The sequence below is a fragment of the Phocoena sinus genome, chromosome 1 (genome assembly GCF_008692025.1).
Source record: "Phocoena sinus isolate mPhoSin1 chromosome 1, mPhoSin1.pri, whole genome shotgun sequence".
Taxonomy (NCBI): Eukaryota; Metazoa; Chordata; class Mammalia; order Artiodactyla; family Phocoenidae; genus Phocoena; species Phocoena sinus.
Window position 1 is genome coordinate 180,263,136 of NC_045763.1, and position 17,561 is coordinate 180,280,696.

The 17,561-nt window shown below is 36.3% G+C and overlaps 1 protein-coding gene across 2 annotated transcripts in view; it reads right to left on the reverse strand.

Annotated features, from left to right (window-relative positions):
- KCNT2 (potassium sodium-activated channel subfamily T member 2) overlaps positions 1-17,561 on the reverse strand; it is a 373,439-nt gene that overhangs the window by 174,613 nt on the left and 181,265 nt on the right. For both annotated transcript variants that reach the window (XM_032606842.1, XM_032606832.1), the window contains exons 9-12: positions 7,712-7,892; positions 6,118-6,282; positions 3,996-4,132; positions 218-281 (exon numbers count right to left, since the gene is read on the reverse strand). In XM_032606842.1, the coding sequence (XP_032462733.1) occupies positions 218-281; positions 3,996-4,132; positions 6,118-6,282; positions 7,712-7,892 (547 nt within the window). The remainder of the gene's footprint in view (positions 1-217; positions 282-3,995; positions 4,133-6,117; positions 6,283-7,711; positions 7,893-17,561) is intronic.

A 17,561-nucleotide genomic window follows, 5' to 3' on the forward strand; every position in this document is an offset into this window, starting at 1 on the left:
AACCCAGGGATTAGTGATAACTACTTCAGAATACTTTCGTTGATACAGTCAATGATGCAACTATTCTTATATTTTGGCAAGATAGTTAGAGATATTTACTTCCATTTAGCAAAATTTTAAGGTCATCAATATTTAATGTTGGCAGATTAAAAAATAAATAAATTAAAAATCTTCTAAGGAAAAAGAACAATTACAAAAAGAGATTTTAGAAACTTACAGAGGATGTCCTATCTACTTCACAACGGCTGCTCAGAATAAAACAGGCCTCAGCATCATCCATCCTAAATGCAGATGGAGAAAATAAAATAATCACACACTGACATATCTGTGTATATCTATGCATTATCTGCAAAATAGAATTCCAGTGCATATAAAGTACGTGTAAACTACGGACATCCTTAGGTTTAAATGAAAGTAGGATTCTAGGATCGTGACTATATTTGACTGTAACAAAATAATTGTTGTAGATTGGCTATATAACTCAAGAGCTTATAATGACAGAAGTTAAAAAAAGTCACTTTTATTTTCTCTTTTATCATTATATATTTTTTTCATATATATACTTTGTGTAAATTGAGGGAGTTGTATTAGCCTTAGTTTAGATGGATTACATTTTGGCTTCAGTATGTCAACAAAACCTAAGAGAGAGGAAACAAAGCTGCTTAGTATTTGTAAGCCAAACTCTACTGTACATTTATATTTCCTGGAGATGAATCATCAACTGTTCGAAAACCTTGTCCTTTCATGCTAAAGTTCTATATTTCTTAAATGTAGTGATAAACAGTAATTACGCTTCAGTGCTTGATAAGTAATGTTCTAAAAACATAAAACTGTATATTTTCAAAAATAAGGAATTATTTATCTTCTGGCTCATTATGATAAAAGAATTTTTCTCCAAAATATTTTCTATGAAAAATCCATGGAATTAGGACCAAACCAAAACAGTTCTGGAAAAATGTGAAGTAGTCAGGTTATTAAGACACTATGAGCATTGTATAACATTTTCTAAACGTCATCTTCAACAGAGCAATTCAAACTCATACAACTGACCTTTGGAACTGGTTTGAAGAATCCTACTCCTTGTTTCTTGCATGGGGAATTGTATTGAAGAATGTATTACTTAACATTAATCCCAAATCTTCATGTGACACAGGATAAGAAATGAACATAGAAATGGTGCCTTCTTTCTTAATTCAGCTTTTTGAGAATTACCACCCTGCTACATCTCACTCATCCACACTTTTCTTTTTTATTCTTATGGAGGAATGCTTCTTGCAAATGTGACTGATTTTGCTAAGAACCATTATTAACACTATTAATACTAAATGAGTGTGTTAATCCTAGGTAGTATTGAGCTAAGACACTAATAGCCAATCCTAATGGCTTAGATTAATTTATTAGGTAGTCAAAAGACTTCATTTATCACAGAAATTCATACTGACCATAATATGTGCATGACTCATTCTTACCATATGAAGAACTTAACTCATTATAATAAATTAAGCATATTGATTACCTATGCAGATTAATATAAAGATCCAAGTTATATTACTGTCTAAGCAACTATTTCTTTACGGTTCCCAAATAATGAGTATAGATAGCAAATAGCAAACACCTGTGTCTTACTTGAGGTACTGGGAGAATCTGACTTATTCTAGAACTGTCATGTATAGTGACAACATATATGCAGTATGTAATCCACAACAAATACTAATATTGGGTGGGCCAAAAGGTTCGTTCAGTCTTTTGGGTAAGATGGCTCTAGTATGGAGAAGGTGCTGCGACTGATTGAACGTGTAAAAAGTGGTTTGCGAAGTTTCGTGCTGGAGATTTCTTGCTGGACGATGCTCCACAGTCAGGTAGACCAGTTGAAGTTGATAAGGATCAAATTTGAAACAATAACTGAGAACAATCACATTATACCACGCGGGAGATAGCTGACATAACCAAATCAAGCGTTCAAAATCATCTGCACCAGCTTAGTTATGTGAATCGCTTTGATGTTTGGGTTCCACATAAGTTAAGCGAAAAAACCTTCTTGACCATGTTTCCACGTGCGATTCTCTACTGAAACGTAATGAAAATGTTCCATTTTTAAAACAAATTGTGATGGGCAAAGAAAAGTGGATACTGTACAACAACGTGGAATGGAAGAGATCATGGAGTAAGTGAAATGAAGCACCACCAACCACACCAAAGGCTGGTCTTCATCCAAAGAAGGTGATGCTGTGTATATGGTGTGATTGGAAGGGAATCTTCTATTATGAGCTCCTTCCAGAAAACCAAACAATTAATTCCAACAAGTACTGCTCCCAATTAGACCAACTGAAAGCAGCACTCGATGAAAAGCGTCCAGAATTAGTTAATATAAAACGTATAATCTTCCATCAGGATAACACAAGACCTCATCTTTCTGTGACGACCAATGTAGTGATAAACAGGCAAAAACTGTTACAGGTTGGCTGGGAAGTTATGATTCATCCGCCGTATTCCAGACATTGCCCCTTCGGATTTCCATTTATTTCAGTCTTTAAAAATTCTCTTAATGGAAAAAATTTCAGTTTCCTGGAAGACTGTAAAAGGCACCTGGAACAGTTCTTTGCTCAAAAGATAAGAAGTTTTGGAAGATGGAATTATGAAGTTGCCTGAAAAATGGCAGAAGGTAGTGGAACAAAAAGGTGAATACGTTGTTCAATAAAGTTCTTGGGAAAAATGAAAAAATGTGTCTTTTATTTTTACTTAAAAAACTGAAGACACTTTTGGCCCATCCAATATATTCTCAAAGAAGCTTAGTTTTCCAATTACGTACCATTCATTATATCCTGACAGTTTTCTACTGACTTTTTGTTTCAGAAGTTATTAAATCTTTGGAAAAATCTCAGTTAAACTGACCTATTATATATAAATCAAAAACTAATGTCAGAGTTCCTGTTATGAGCTATCTAGTCATCTTTTGCAGGAGTAAGCAGCAAAAAGGAGTTTGGAAATTTTCTTCTGTTCTTTTCCGTCACCCACACACCCCCTCCCCATACACACACAGAGAACATGCATAAAGAAACACAGAACATACACAAACACATGGAGAACATGCACCAACACACCCACTAACCACACATACTCAAGCGATCTGGAAAAAAACCAAAATAACAACAAAGAAAAAAAACACTTATGTCATGAAATTGAGGGAAGATACTTTTAAACCTAAAAGAGTTTGTAGGACAACTCAAGGATAAACACGAAGATATGTTTAAAACTTGTAAAACAAGAGAAAACATTGAGCAAAACTACCTGTGCTAAGGATCTCTTCTGGCTTCTGAAACTAAGGATGCTGTTTTGCAGATGCCCAGATTCGCCAGTGTCTACAGCCTAACCAACCCATCCTCTCACTCTGCCCCCATGAAATGACCCTCATGACCTGTGAAAAAATGTGTAAAGGACTATGTCACCTTTAAGCTGGGTGGGCTGGCATCTACACAACGAAGAAGAGAGAACTAAGACCCCTGTCACCTTTCTGATTCTTCCAGTTCCCAAGGACTCTTTCATCTCAGACACCGTGGCAACACAAGTGTTACCCGACCCGTATATGATACAAGCTCCTTAAATTTAAACCCTGACGCGAACTGCTTTGGCATCTCACACAATGTTTAGCCCAAGATTTTTATCTGTGGAATAAAAACAGTATCCAGGGATTTGGAGATGACTCTCCTTGAGTCTGGATAACTCAGCTCACCTCCCAGCAGCCTGAGATAATTACGTGACACCACACTTCTCACCATGTTGTGTGGACACCGTCTGCCAAACATCCCTGCCCTGAGAAAGAGGAGCAAATACGCAGGTTTTATATTTTTAACCTTCCGATTTGAGCAGCAGTGGGATGAAAGCAAAAGCCTGTATTCACAAAACACACCTTGCAACACTGAAAACTGCTAAAATTTGGAGGAGAGAAAAGATATTAAAACAGTACAAGATGGAAAATATTGAAGAGATATACTCACTTTGCTCGCAACAGATCCTGATCTTTAAGGGCTGAACCCTGAAGGTAGATGACTCTTTGTGACCACATCGGAATCTGTAGGACCCTTCGGACCTGCACATCCATTTCAGTAGGACACAAAATCACCACATAATAATCCTACTCAAAACAAAGGGGGGCCGTGGCTTAGAGACAATAATGCTTTATTTTATACTACGTAGGTAAGTAGAATATCTAAGGACATTTTGAAATATGATAAAGTAGAAATTAACTCTTAATAACAAATAAAAGTTTGCATTTAAAACCTAGCGTTAATAAAATGATTCAGTAATAAACATAACAGACATATAAAAATCTCATAAATCAATATATTCATCCTGATCTTTTTCAATTTTCGATTTTATTAGTACCAAGGAAGGGAAGGTAATCGGTGCTTATACTCAGCATTTCCCAGTCTACGAAGTTTTCAGTTACGACTTCAGGCTGATTCTAAAAGATAAATTGCATACCAGCCAGAAGTCCTAAGGATCAATTCATACTTCGAATTGTTACTTTTAGAATAAAAACTGTGATGGTGATTTGTATCATTTGGTAATATTATTATGAACTGATAATATTGAAAATATTCTGATGAATATCTGAATGGAAAAAGATTCACAAAAATATTGATAATACTGACAAAGTAACTTAAATTTAAAAGTTTGAGATCAAAATATTTCAAAATAATGGTCTTTTGGAGAAAATAAAAAACAATCTGTAAGAATTTAAAATCTATAAGAATTTAAAATAATTTATCTATAAGAATTCAAATTCTCTGGTAAACACTCACCATTTTATCACTTTATAATATATCTAGTAGGAATTTTTGGAGTTCTAAGAATTCTCCATATTGATATTAGACAAAATAAATTACTAGGGATCAAAATTTGGAAGGATCGGATTTTCCCCCAAATAGATTTTCTTTGTGGGTTATAATAAGCATCTGAAATTATTTAATATGAATAATAAAAAACCTAACCATTAAATTTGGAATTCCTGCAAAAAAGGAAAAATAATTTATGCAAAAACAGAAGAATATATTATATAAGTATCACTTCTAAATTAGATTTTTTTTTTTTTTTTTTGCGGTACGCGGGCCTCCACTGCTGTGGCCTCTCCCGTTGCGGAGCACAGGCTTTGGACGCGCAGGCTCAGCGGCCATGGCTCACGGGCCCAGCCTCTCCGCGGCATGTGGGATCTTCCCGGACCGGGGCACGAACCCGCGTCCCCTGCACCGGCAGGCGGACTCTCAACCACTGCGCCACCAGGGAAGCCCTAAATTAGATTTTTTTTAAATCCAAAAAAATAGTATTTTAAAAGTTCTCTAAAATATTCAAGAAAAAAAGCTCTTTATTTAAGGGAGAGATAATTGATGTACTCAGCACTGTCTTGACCTCAGGATTGTCCAAACTCTTGCCACTAATTTATTGGGGAAACACAAGAAATTCAAGTAGCTCTTTGCTCTTAGGACTAGATTAAGTGCCTTGAGCAGCAAAGGAGATGACCTAAGTCTACAATGACCCAGAACCATGGCAAGTGGAAGAAGTATCTGAGGAGTTCGTCTGCATAGACAGAAGAAGAGATTTTTCTGAATTTATGATCTCGATCAGCAAGTTATTTCCCAAATTTTGGTCACTTATTATTACTATAAATAAGACCTAGTTTCACTCCAGGAAACAAAAGGAAAAATGGAACTTCCAGACTTCCACATTTCTATCAGCAACACTTGATAAAATTCTGAAATATTCAAGTGAGCAGATGATATTGCCATGATTCTTTCATTGTTTTATTATATTTTATGTTAAATTTCACTGTTTCATAAAAATATCATTTATGCATTACCCAAGGGAGAAAAAAGCAATCATTTTAATCAGAGGAAACCTTTCTCTGTAGCAGTAACATAATTCCATCTGTCTTTCAGTATAGATACAGAAGGAAACTTAACATACTGTGTATTCCTCCAGCATTTTTTTCTATGTTCCTGGTTATATTTGTAGTTCTTCATTCTAAATTTGAGTGTATAAATAAAAATTCTCCAGAACACAGGCTGTACCATGATTAACTGACTTTGACAATGTTAGTAGGTATGATCTGTTTAGAGGTACCTGGAGTCTTGGATGAGCATAGAATTCATTCAAAAAGTCCATGAGTAAGTCAATCTTCAGTGAGCTGACACACAGAACAACGTGCTTTTCAGTTTGAGCTCTGTGTCGACTATAGTTTCCACCTGACTTTTGTCTCTCCATCCACAAATAGGCCAGCTGTTCAAACTGTAATGCATTTTCCACATGTGAATGAAAGACACGGGACATAAATAAAAATAAAAATAAATGCAATACATCTGTTGTTTATTAAGTATACTCAATTTCTTAGATGAAAGTCTTTGAGATCCAAATGATCAGTGTTCCCTTCCGTAAGAGGCTCTTCACAGGATGGCTGCAGAGCTTGCTAATGCCTCCCAGGGCCTTCAGGTCTTCAGGAAACACAGTAATATGATTTTCCTATTGTATCATAGCAGGGCACTAAGAGGTCCGTGCCTCTGCTCTGTCCAGTAGCGTATGCAGCTATATATGTCATACACTGAGTCAAAGAGAAAAGCCTCACTTTTTTCTCCCACATTCTTATATCAACTTCAGCCCACATCTCCTGCAAGGGGAGATACCCTTACCACCAACAAAAGGCCACATTCTAGTTATTTAGTAGCTGGTATCTAAGGGTTGTGGAGTGTATAGGGGAGGGGTGTCATTAAGGATGACATGTATGATTGGATAGGAACGGGAAGATCTTTTTTTTTTTTTTTTTTGCGGTACGCGGGCCTCTCACTGTTGTGGCCTCTCCCGTTGCGGAGCACAGGCTCCGGACGCGCAGGCTCAGCGGCCATGGCTCACGGGACCAGCCACTCCCCGGCATGTGGGATCTTCCCGGATCGGGGCACGAACCCGTTGTCCCCTGCATCGGCAGGCGGACTCTCAACCACTGCGCCACCAGGGAAGCCCGAAGATCATTTTTATACCTATGTAAAGTATATTTCAATACACTGTGGCCAATGGTTCTGTAATGGAACATGCAAGATTTATTTGTATTGGCCACATCCTGTTTCTGACCTGCCCACCCATGGACACCCAGAGTTCATTGCAGGAAAAAGTTGAAGATTGCCTCTATGTACCTTTAGTCTCATTTTATATCTCTGTCTGTCCCTTTGCTATCTCCTTATCCATTCTCCAAAATGCTGCATGATAGCTATGTATCCTCTTCGATTTTGTTTTAGTTGACCATCATATGGAAACAATTTTTATTCATTACAACATATGGCTTTTACATGTATTTTCAAGACTCAAGAGAAATCAACCCTTCACAAGTATATTTCCTTGAGCTATCATTCTATAATTTAAAAATATACTATCCTACAATTCTAAAATTAACATAAATACTCTACATTTGAAAGAAAGCACCTTGAAGAATTCAAATGAAATGTGAGCTATCAATTGTGACTGGAGGGAAAAAAAACTCAATGTTTCTAATACAATGCAAAAAGGCATTTCTGATACAATTGTAATTAACTGACTGGATGGAACAATAGCAGGTGTTAATATATTATTGTTAGATTAACAAGCCACCCTGCAATTTTTATTAAATGTGGAAGATTTGATTTCATAAGACTTTGCAGGTTCCTATAAAATTTAACATGGTTGTGTTTACCTGTATGGGGAGAACCACGAGAGCAACACAGATCATGGCAACAACGAAAAGCTTGGACGACCATGTTTCTGGAGTGACATCCCCAAAGCCCACAGTAGAAAACGTCACAATGCAGAAATAAAGGGAGTCAAAGAGATTCAGCTTCTTTCCTATTCGTTCCAGATGTTGGATTCCACAAATGCTAAAGAAACACATGTGTATTTCAATTAAAACTTTCAAATTAGGCACACTGCTTCTCATCATGACTCTCTTGAAAACCAAAGTGCATTTCATAAAGCCACTTAGTAGTTAGGATCTTATATGGAACAGTATTTGGGTTGAGGAAATATCATTTTTAAGCTTTTTTACCTACATCAAACAGATATAGTCTTATTTTCATTAGTAGCCAAAAATTGTAGCCAAATTATCACAAAGTATATTTGAATAACATGTAAAATAAAGAGACTGAATTTCATGGGTGACTTACACAAACATTTTGAGTGCGTGTCAAGGAAACACAGACACCAGAATTCACTAGATCTCTTCCCCATCAAAATAGCAATTGTCAGGGGGTGGTGGTGGGATGAATTGGGAGATTGGGATTGACATATATACGCTAACATGTTTAAAATAGATAACTAATAAGAACCTGCTGTATAAAAAAAGTAAATAAAATAAAATTCAAAAGAAAATAGCAATAGTCAGTAGTCTTTTTTTTTTTTAACAGAGAGACATTTTTCAGTATATACATGTGGTATAGATATATGTGTGTATATTCCGTGTGTGTGTGTGTTCCACACACAGTCATCCTTCAGTATCCCCTGGGGTCTCGTTCCAGGATCCCCACAGATACCAAAATCCACAGATGCTCAAGTCCCTTATATAAAATGGCATAGTATTGATATTTGCATATAACCTATACATATAACATATAACCTATACAACCTTCTGTATACTTTAAATCATCTCTAGATTACTTATGGTACCTAATACAATGTAAACACTATAAAAATAGCTATAAATAAGTTGCAAAGTCTATGTAAATAGTTGTTTGTATGCGGCAAGTTCAAGTTTTGTTCTTTGGAACTTTCTGGAAATTTTTTCCCAAATATTTTCAATCTGTGATTGGTTGGATCGACAAATGTGGAACTTGTGGATACAGAGGGACAACTGTATACAGGAAAGGCTTGAGGAGTTAACCATTGCAAGGTGCCCCTAAAAATGAGTCTCTAAGTAGATCAATTATCTTTACAAAGCTATTGATGATATGAAAGTAAGGGAACAGCATAGAAATTGTTATAAGATGTTCCCAAAGTAGAATTCCTAAAATAGCATTAGAAATAGCACTGCTACTAGCTAAAAAAAAAAAAAAAAGTAAGGCTATGAAACATGCATATATGTGCAATGTTGGAGGGAAATGAGATTTGCAACATAAAAAATCAGCAATAAAAAGGAATCTAGTACTGACGCATGTTAAAATATGAACAAGCCAAAAAAAGAGTGAAAGAAGCCCGATGTAAAAGACTACATATTGTATGATTCTGTTTATATGAAATGTCCAGAAAAGACACAGAAAGCATATTAATGGTTGCTTGGGACTGATGGTAGGAATGGGGTGATGAAAATGTTCTAAAACTGGACTGTGGTGATGATTGCAGAGCTTTGTAAACATATTAAAAATGATTGACTCTTACACTTAACATGAATGAATTTTATGGTATGTAAATTACTCTTTTATAAAGCTGTCCAAAAAAATTCCTGTATGCTTCTGGATACTCCTTGTAACTTCTATACAGAACAAGCAGACACAGCTTGATTATGATGACCAAGAAGATGTGCTATTCAATGTTTAAACTACAGAAATTCCTTTTCCAGCCTTTTAAGATATCTATGTATTTGTCTAAGTTACATATCATAAATATTCAATTATCTTAAACCTTTTTAAGGCAGAGTATATAAGCCACTGGATAGTTAGGAAGATGGGTAGGCACAAAGGTAGATAAACCAAGGGACAGAAGAGAAACAGTAGGGTACGTGTCACCATTTTGCTTCTGAGGCAGGAACTGTTCTGTTCTTTTACTGTTTTCTTAACCCCAGGTCTCCAGAACATTTCAGCAAAATTTCACTTGTTCTATGTTCAGAAATTTTGTGTAAGCTGCCAGGTCATAATAGTTGACTCGTGTCAGTTTATTTTCTCAGCTGCCTATATGCAATATACCAGCCAAGCTAATTCTAAGACTATTCAGATGGAGCCTTCATACAACCAAAGAGTACAGCTGTTTGATAACAATAGACCTTTCTGTGGAATATGTTTTTTACTTTATTTAAAATAATTTATATTTGAGAAGGTAAACAACTTTGCATCACTTTTATACTTCAGTAGGAAATAGAATGAGGAAAAATATAATTTATATATTTTTAAGAATTCAAATGTTACTGAAGGGCTTACTATATTTTGCATCACTACACATTAAAAGCAAATCTCTGTTTATAGATAAAATGTACATTTCCTAATTCAGACATGTGTTACCGTGACCAGAACTACCAGAAAAAAATCTGCTCTGCTTCCTGGTCTTCAGTTTGTCCTTCTTTTAATGCAACCCACTAATAAAGGCCATATTCATATTCTTTAAACACAGCTTGGATATATCAATCTCAGGTTCAAAAAAGCAACTGGATTCTCACTGTTGAAGAACACTTTCTGTTTGTTTGTTTGTTTGTTTCGGTACACGGGCCTCTCACTGCTGTGGCCTCTCCCGTTGCGGAGCACAGGCTCCGGATGCGCAGGCTCAGCAGCCATGGCTCACGGGCCCAGCCACTCCGCAGCATGTGGGATCTTCCCGGACCGGGGCACGAACCCGTGTCCCCTGCATCGGCAGGCGGACTCTCAACCGCTGCGCCACCAGGGAAGCCCAAGAACACTTTCTAATTTGTGGTGTGACATATTATTATAATAGCTGCCAATAAATCAATTCTTATGTTCATTCTCCTTTGCAACATGATATTGCTGTACTTCCCACTAAGGTGTACAGTGTGTCTCTCCTTGACCTTGAATTTAAGCTGGCCTATTGACTTGTTTTGACCAATAGAGTATTGTGGAAGTGATGCTGTGTGAGTTGCATAAGCCTAGACCTGAGGGGACACTGAAGTTCTTGTTCTCACTTTCTTGGAAGTCTAAGACCAAGACTTCCAAGTCTCGGAAGTTCTGAAGACACAGAAGTTCTTGTTCTCACTCATGGTGCTGTGCAGCAGCCCCATATAGTCAACTGGAGGATGAGGGGCCATGCGGAGAAAAAACAGCATGTCCCAGCTGCCAGCCAGCACAAAGAGCTGCACAGCAGAGAGACGCCATCTTGGACTCAGCAGCACCTGTGAGGCCGTCACGTGACTGAAGCCGAAAGAGTAATCACAGGTGAGAACAGCAGAAAAACTGGCCCAGTCACCCATCACACAACTGTGAGAAACTACAAAGTTTTCGGTTTGGCAGTGGCTTGTTATTCAGCAATAGATACATGGTGCATATAGAATTAACTAGAATCCAGGGGCTTCCCTGGTGGCACAGTCGTTAAGAATCCGCTCTGGTCTGGGAAGATCCCACATGCCACAGAGCAATTAAGCCCGTGAGCCACAACTACTGAGCCTACGTGCCACAACTACTGAAGCCCACACACCTAGAGCCCGTGCTCCGCAACAAAAGAAGCCACCGCAATGAGAAGCCCACCCACGGCAACAAAGAGTGGGCCTGCTCACCGCAATGAGAGAAAGCCCACACGCAGCAACGAAGAGCCAACCCAGCCAAAAATAAATAAATAAAATAAATGAAAATGAAATAAAATAAGGTGCCTCTAGTAAAGAGAAATAAGGTGTAAAATAAGGTGAAAAAGTAGCAGAAATAATTAATAATCATTTGATAAATCTTTGCAAAGCTTTGTAAGAAAAGAGAATTAACTAGAATCCAAAACCTGAATCTAACCTGTTTTTTCTTCAACGTTTGTCTCGCTTATCTCCCCTTTACATGTTATTTGGACTGTTTGCTTATCATAATATATATAACCCATGGCCCAATGTATATTTTTTGCCCAATCTGTTTCTTTCAATTGAAAATCCTCTTTCTCCAATACCTACAAGAATTCCCATTTTTTGAAACCCTAGCTCAGATATGACCTCCGTCATGAAGACTTCTTTGTATCCCAAGCTACAGTGTTTCTGATGAATTTCTAAAGTATATATGAGTTCATGTCTTAGATAGCTACACTTTTACAAATATGTATATATATATATATATATATATATTTAGTGTTAAATATTTATCAACCCTACTCAACTATTATCAACCTCGATGACAGTATTTATACTTTATAATTTTCCTACAACACTTAGAACAAAGTGCATAGCAGCTATCCAGTAGCTAACTGCTAAATGAACAAAAGAACACTGAATTAAACCCTGCTCAAATAATATATACAAACAAACTCCAAAAAATAGTTCATGCATGTTTCAGTTTTTTATTACTGCATAACAAACTCCCCCAAACTTAGTGGTTTAAAAAAGTAACAATTTATCATCTCACATGGTTCGGTGGGAAGCTCCTCTGGTTTTCTTGGGCTCACACCGGCAGCTGTGGTCAGCTAGAAGTCTGGCTGAATGGAAGGCTCAGGATGGTCCCACCACTGGGGTCTATGGTCAGGTTTCATTGTTGGCTGTGGCGCCTAGTTTCTCTCCATGAGACCTCTCAGCCTCCAATCAACTCAACCAGCTTCCTTTTTGGCATGGCAGCTGCAAGCCCTCTAAAGACCTAGCTTTGATCTGCCCATTCTATTTGCCAAAGAAAGTCACAAGATCATCCCAGATTGAAGGAGTGTGGAAACAGACTCCATGTCTTCATGAGAGGAGCCACAAAATATTATGGCTATGCTTTTCAATCTACCAAACTGTATACATGATAATACCTATCACAACCTATGTAAATCTTAATAAATTTTGCTGAATAAACCATATTGCAAGGTATTTAATTTCCTTGATATGGTTGTAGTTAAATCTATACTTATAATCATTTTTTTATAATCCTTATGCAACATTCCATTTACTTGACCTGGGAAAATCATGTGAGCCTTTCACTTATTTGTTAATATTACACTTACACTTAAAGGACTTGGTATACCTTAATGCTCTCTAAATTGATATGAAAATGAAGACCCCTAAAATGATAAGAAAATGAAACAGTTGTTGCATATTTGGTATAATTATACAAAAGCAAAATCAACTTTTTAAAAAAAGACTAATAAAGATGAATACACTGAATTACTTTTAGAGTTTTCCTCTGATTTTGAATAGGCTCGTCTGCCAGTTTCTCTTAGGGGCTCATTAAATGGGCCACTGCTTAGGTTCATGAGTAACAATGTCCCTACAGTTTTTAAAACATTGATGTCAACATATGATCTTCTAAGTCAATAAATATTTTTGTAATAAATAAATGACTTTTGTTCCTTCTCCCCAAGAGAAAATGATGCAGAGGATACTTAAATATCTAGCCCGAGAACACAATAATCCTTTTAAATTACAGGTCAAATCTTGTTCCCTCTCTGTTTCTAACTCTCAATGCCACATTCAGAATAAAATCCCAAACACCTGGCTCTTCTCTGACCTCATCTTCCGAGATCACCCCAAATTCACTGTCCTCTAGTCCCTCAGCCTCACTGCAGTCAAGCATCAACCAGCTCCTCTCAATGCCTTCCCTTTATTTCCAATAGACATCTCAAAGTTAACATGTCCAAATGGAATCCTAAACTTCCTCTCAAACTCTTCATCATTGGATGGTGGCAAAGAGAGCTGTCTTGAACCAAAATCCTGGAATCATCCTGGACTTTTTTTTTTCTTTTTTTTATAACAACCCATATCCAATCTTTTAGCAAACTCCACTGCTTCTAACTTCAAACTATAACCAGACTCCACAATCACTACTCACCATTTATACTGCCACCACAATGATCCCTGCCATCAGTTTTTTTTCCCTCCACTGCAGTAAACATCCCTACCCTTTTTCCAACAGCGTATAGTCGACCCGTCAGCCAGAGCTGCCCTATGACAACGTGAGTCAAGCCGTGCTATTCCTCTACTTAAAGCCCTGAGAGGGCTCCCTCTTTCGCTTAGACTAAAAGCTAACCATCTTTCATTTGTCTCCAGCGTGCTCCTCTATCCGACCCTTCCCTATGCCTTTTGGACTAATTTTCTACTGTCCTCCCTGTGGTTTGCTCTGCCCCAGCTACACTGGCATTCTTGCTTTCTGACCAACATGACAGGCATGGTCCGGACTCAGAGTCCTGTCATGGACTGCTCTCTCTGGCTGGACCCTATTGCCGAGATATTGTCATGGCTATCTCCTCACATCCTTCAAGTCTTTACTTCTATCCTGACCATCATATGTACCCCAAGTCTTTCTTATACTGCTTAATTAAAAAAATATATAATAGTTTTAGTCATTTGCTGGGTTTGATGCCCATTATCCATAAACCTCTATAAGAATGGAGTCTATTAGGACAGAGTCACATGGTGTCTTCATCTATGTTGCCTGAGCACCTATATTACTGCCAAGAACATAATGATGTGCATTAATATTTCCTGAATGAATGAGGGTCTGAATGTAAAATACACAGATCTCTGTTGCCCACATTTAAATCACCTAGCTATTTAGCCTGTTTAGATAGATATAAACTAAATACATTTCATTAAAGAAAGAGCACACAAAAATGTTTATCTCACCACTGCCTTAATGGTGGAATCTAATACAACTAAGAGGCAAGGCTAAATACTTCTTTGTCAAAACAGGCAAATGACTTTCCCACCACCTTTTGAAATATTCGAGTACTTATAAACAAGTAAATTAGGTTTTATTTTCCTTAGTAACTCGCTTTTGTAACCCCATCATTTGTTTAGTTAGCACTACTTAATATGATAAATACAAAATTTGGAAATTTAAAATGCATTGACTTACTTATTGAAACCCATTCTGCTTGGGTAGTAGGCGAGCAAATTGTATAACTAAAAATTTGTCTTTTTATAAAATCAAATTTAATATTCAAATATAAAGCTTGTATTTATTTAGTCTTTCTGTCTAAACTTTCTAAACTTTCTGTCACTAACATATTTAAAAACAGTTTGAATTACTGAATTAAACTGATTATATTTCACGATTTAGTAATCAAAAGTTTTACCCAAAATCCCATTCATGTTAGTGAGTGAATCTTGCATACATTAAGTTCAGTCAATCAGGTTAGTTACATAGCTATCATAATAACAAAAGTATCCAGCTTATGTTTTATGGAAGAAACAAATTACTCTCCAACATTAGAGAGAGATTTGCCTACAATAACTTTATGATCTTGACTTCGTTGTTGGGATTCACTTTCACATGAACTTCTGCAACTATTTCCCTTATGTTCTCTTGTATTTACGTAAAGAATCACATTATTTGAAGGGTAGAAACACTTTAGAAGGGAATTCTGCAGAATTTGCACTAACATCAAATTCTAAGATAGGATCTTCACATTATTTAAACAAAAAAGTCTTTCAAACCTCCTCTAGAATTATAAAAATTAGATTTTAAAAGTATTTTGAAAATTACTTGCTGCATGTTTTTATTTTACAAAAGTAAATACTAACACATGGGGAAGCTTAATAAAAAGGCAGAGACCAGACTACTCTGATCACATTATATGGACACAGCATCACTTTCTGATACTAGTCATAGAGCATCTACATGCAACACGTGGAGAATGTTAAGAATATCTGCCAACTTATTACATACCATTTTGGTTATAGGTGACACAACTAGGAATGTTTTAAAGAAATATGAAAACTTATATTACTCTTCTATGTCAATCATTCAAATAAAAATACTTTAATATTGTTCATATAAATTATCTTTCTAAACAATAATTCAGCTACTTTTATGAAGGAACGTAAAAAGTGCACTTTCAGGAGAGACAGATACACAGATAGTTTACTGTTACTTTATTATATAATTCTTGAAGCTAAGACAGTTTTAGCATTGAAATGCCATTTTATTTTACTATGCATAAACATTAATATTTCATTTATACGTTAGCTATTTTTCCTAGCACTGTGAACGCTACAATGTGCTGCATAAGGATTTGAAGCTATTCAGTGATTATAATCCATTTTAATATAGATTGTTATCTTATTTCATTCACAGATGTCTTTCGAGCCATTATTAAATGAAAACTGCCTCTTCTCCCTGATCATAATTGATGAAGTTCAGTTAATTATTATTTTGTCTCTGTACCCAGAAGTGATTTTAATGATGGCACAGATTTTCTGATGAACTAAATCCAAGAATGTGCTCAAATACAGCACATTCATAATCAAAATATCCTATTTTGCCTTCTTATAAAAGAGATACATCTGTCCAGTCCGTCAAAGCCCAAGGTAAACTGTTCAAGTTATATCCTGAAATGAAAGTAGCAGTAGGATTTAATAATATAGAATTAAAAAGTAAATAATCATAGCTGGTGGATATTAGTAAACACTCTGTTACCTTCAAATTTTCTAGTAATCAAATTTAATGTTGTTTTGTGACTGGGCCATAATATTTAAGAAAAAAAGCTCACTTAAATGCTTAATTTTAACGGATACCTAATTGTAACCAAATTTTTGTTTATTATCATGTATCCCCTGCCTAAACATTTGAAATTAAATAATTTACTACAATCTAAGATATAAAAATAGACCAATATCACACCATGTTCTATTTGCCTTTTTGTTTCTTTAATATGTATACAAGTTACTCAGATTCATTTGTAGTGAGTGACTTTGAAATGGAAAGTTGCAAATGAATATATTTTTCTTATAATTTCTCTACTGTAAAAATACCTATCAATTTTAAATTTAAAAATGATTTCTATAAAACCAGTAAGTGCTATAATATTTTAATCAAATGTTTAAAATGGAAAAAGGGTGAACTAATATCATAAAGGTAAGTCATGTTTATTCATACAAATACACTTATTGATGGCTTACTAGTGCCAGGCACTGTGCTGTATGTTAGAGATGCAGATACATGACATCTTAGTCTACACAAAAACAGTTTCTAAAATCTAAAGTGAATGATTCTGACCTCAACTTTATAACACTAATTACTACTAGCAATAACACCATAAATTAATAATCAAACACTTAATTCATAACTTGATTGATACTAACTTAGGGAAACTACTTAAGCTTTTTAAACATCATGCTCCTCAACTGAAAAGTAAACGTAATCATGTTAACTTCTTCATTTGGTTATTATGAGAATTAAGTGGCCTAATGCTCAGTGAAATGCCTGACACCTAAGAATCTTCAATGAATTCACTAGTAATTTTGTTATTTATATGACAGCCCCAGCATAAAAGAAAAAGAAACACAAAAATGAGTCAAATATAAGGATCCAATATCTCCACATAAGTGTTAAAAAGCCCTCTCCGCCTGACAAAAAGCTAAATGTACTATTAGCAAGAGAGTCAGGGACTGTGGAGGAAGAAACTGGCAATGAGAAAACAGCCTGTTTGTTCTCTTTGCTGTGGATTAGCTAACAGAGTTGTTAGCAGCAGAAAACCACCCATGGATTAATGAATATCTGTAATCGTGTCCAATCTTTTCTCCGCCCTGTAACTCTTAGCTGCTAGGGGAAGTGGAAACATGGGCAAGTGTGGAGGGCTCTAAAAAGAAGAGTTAGGGGCTCCCCTGGTGGCGCAGTGGTTGAGCGTCCGCCTGCCGATGCAGGGGACACGGGTTCGTGCCCCGGTCCGGGAAGATCCCACATGCCGCAGAGCGGCTGGGCCCGTGAGCCATGGCCGCTGAGCCTGTGCGTCCG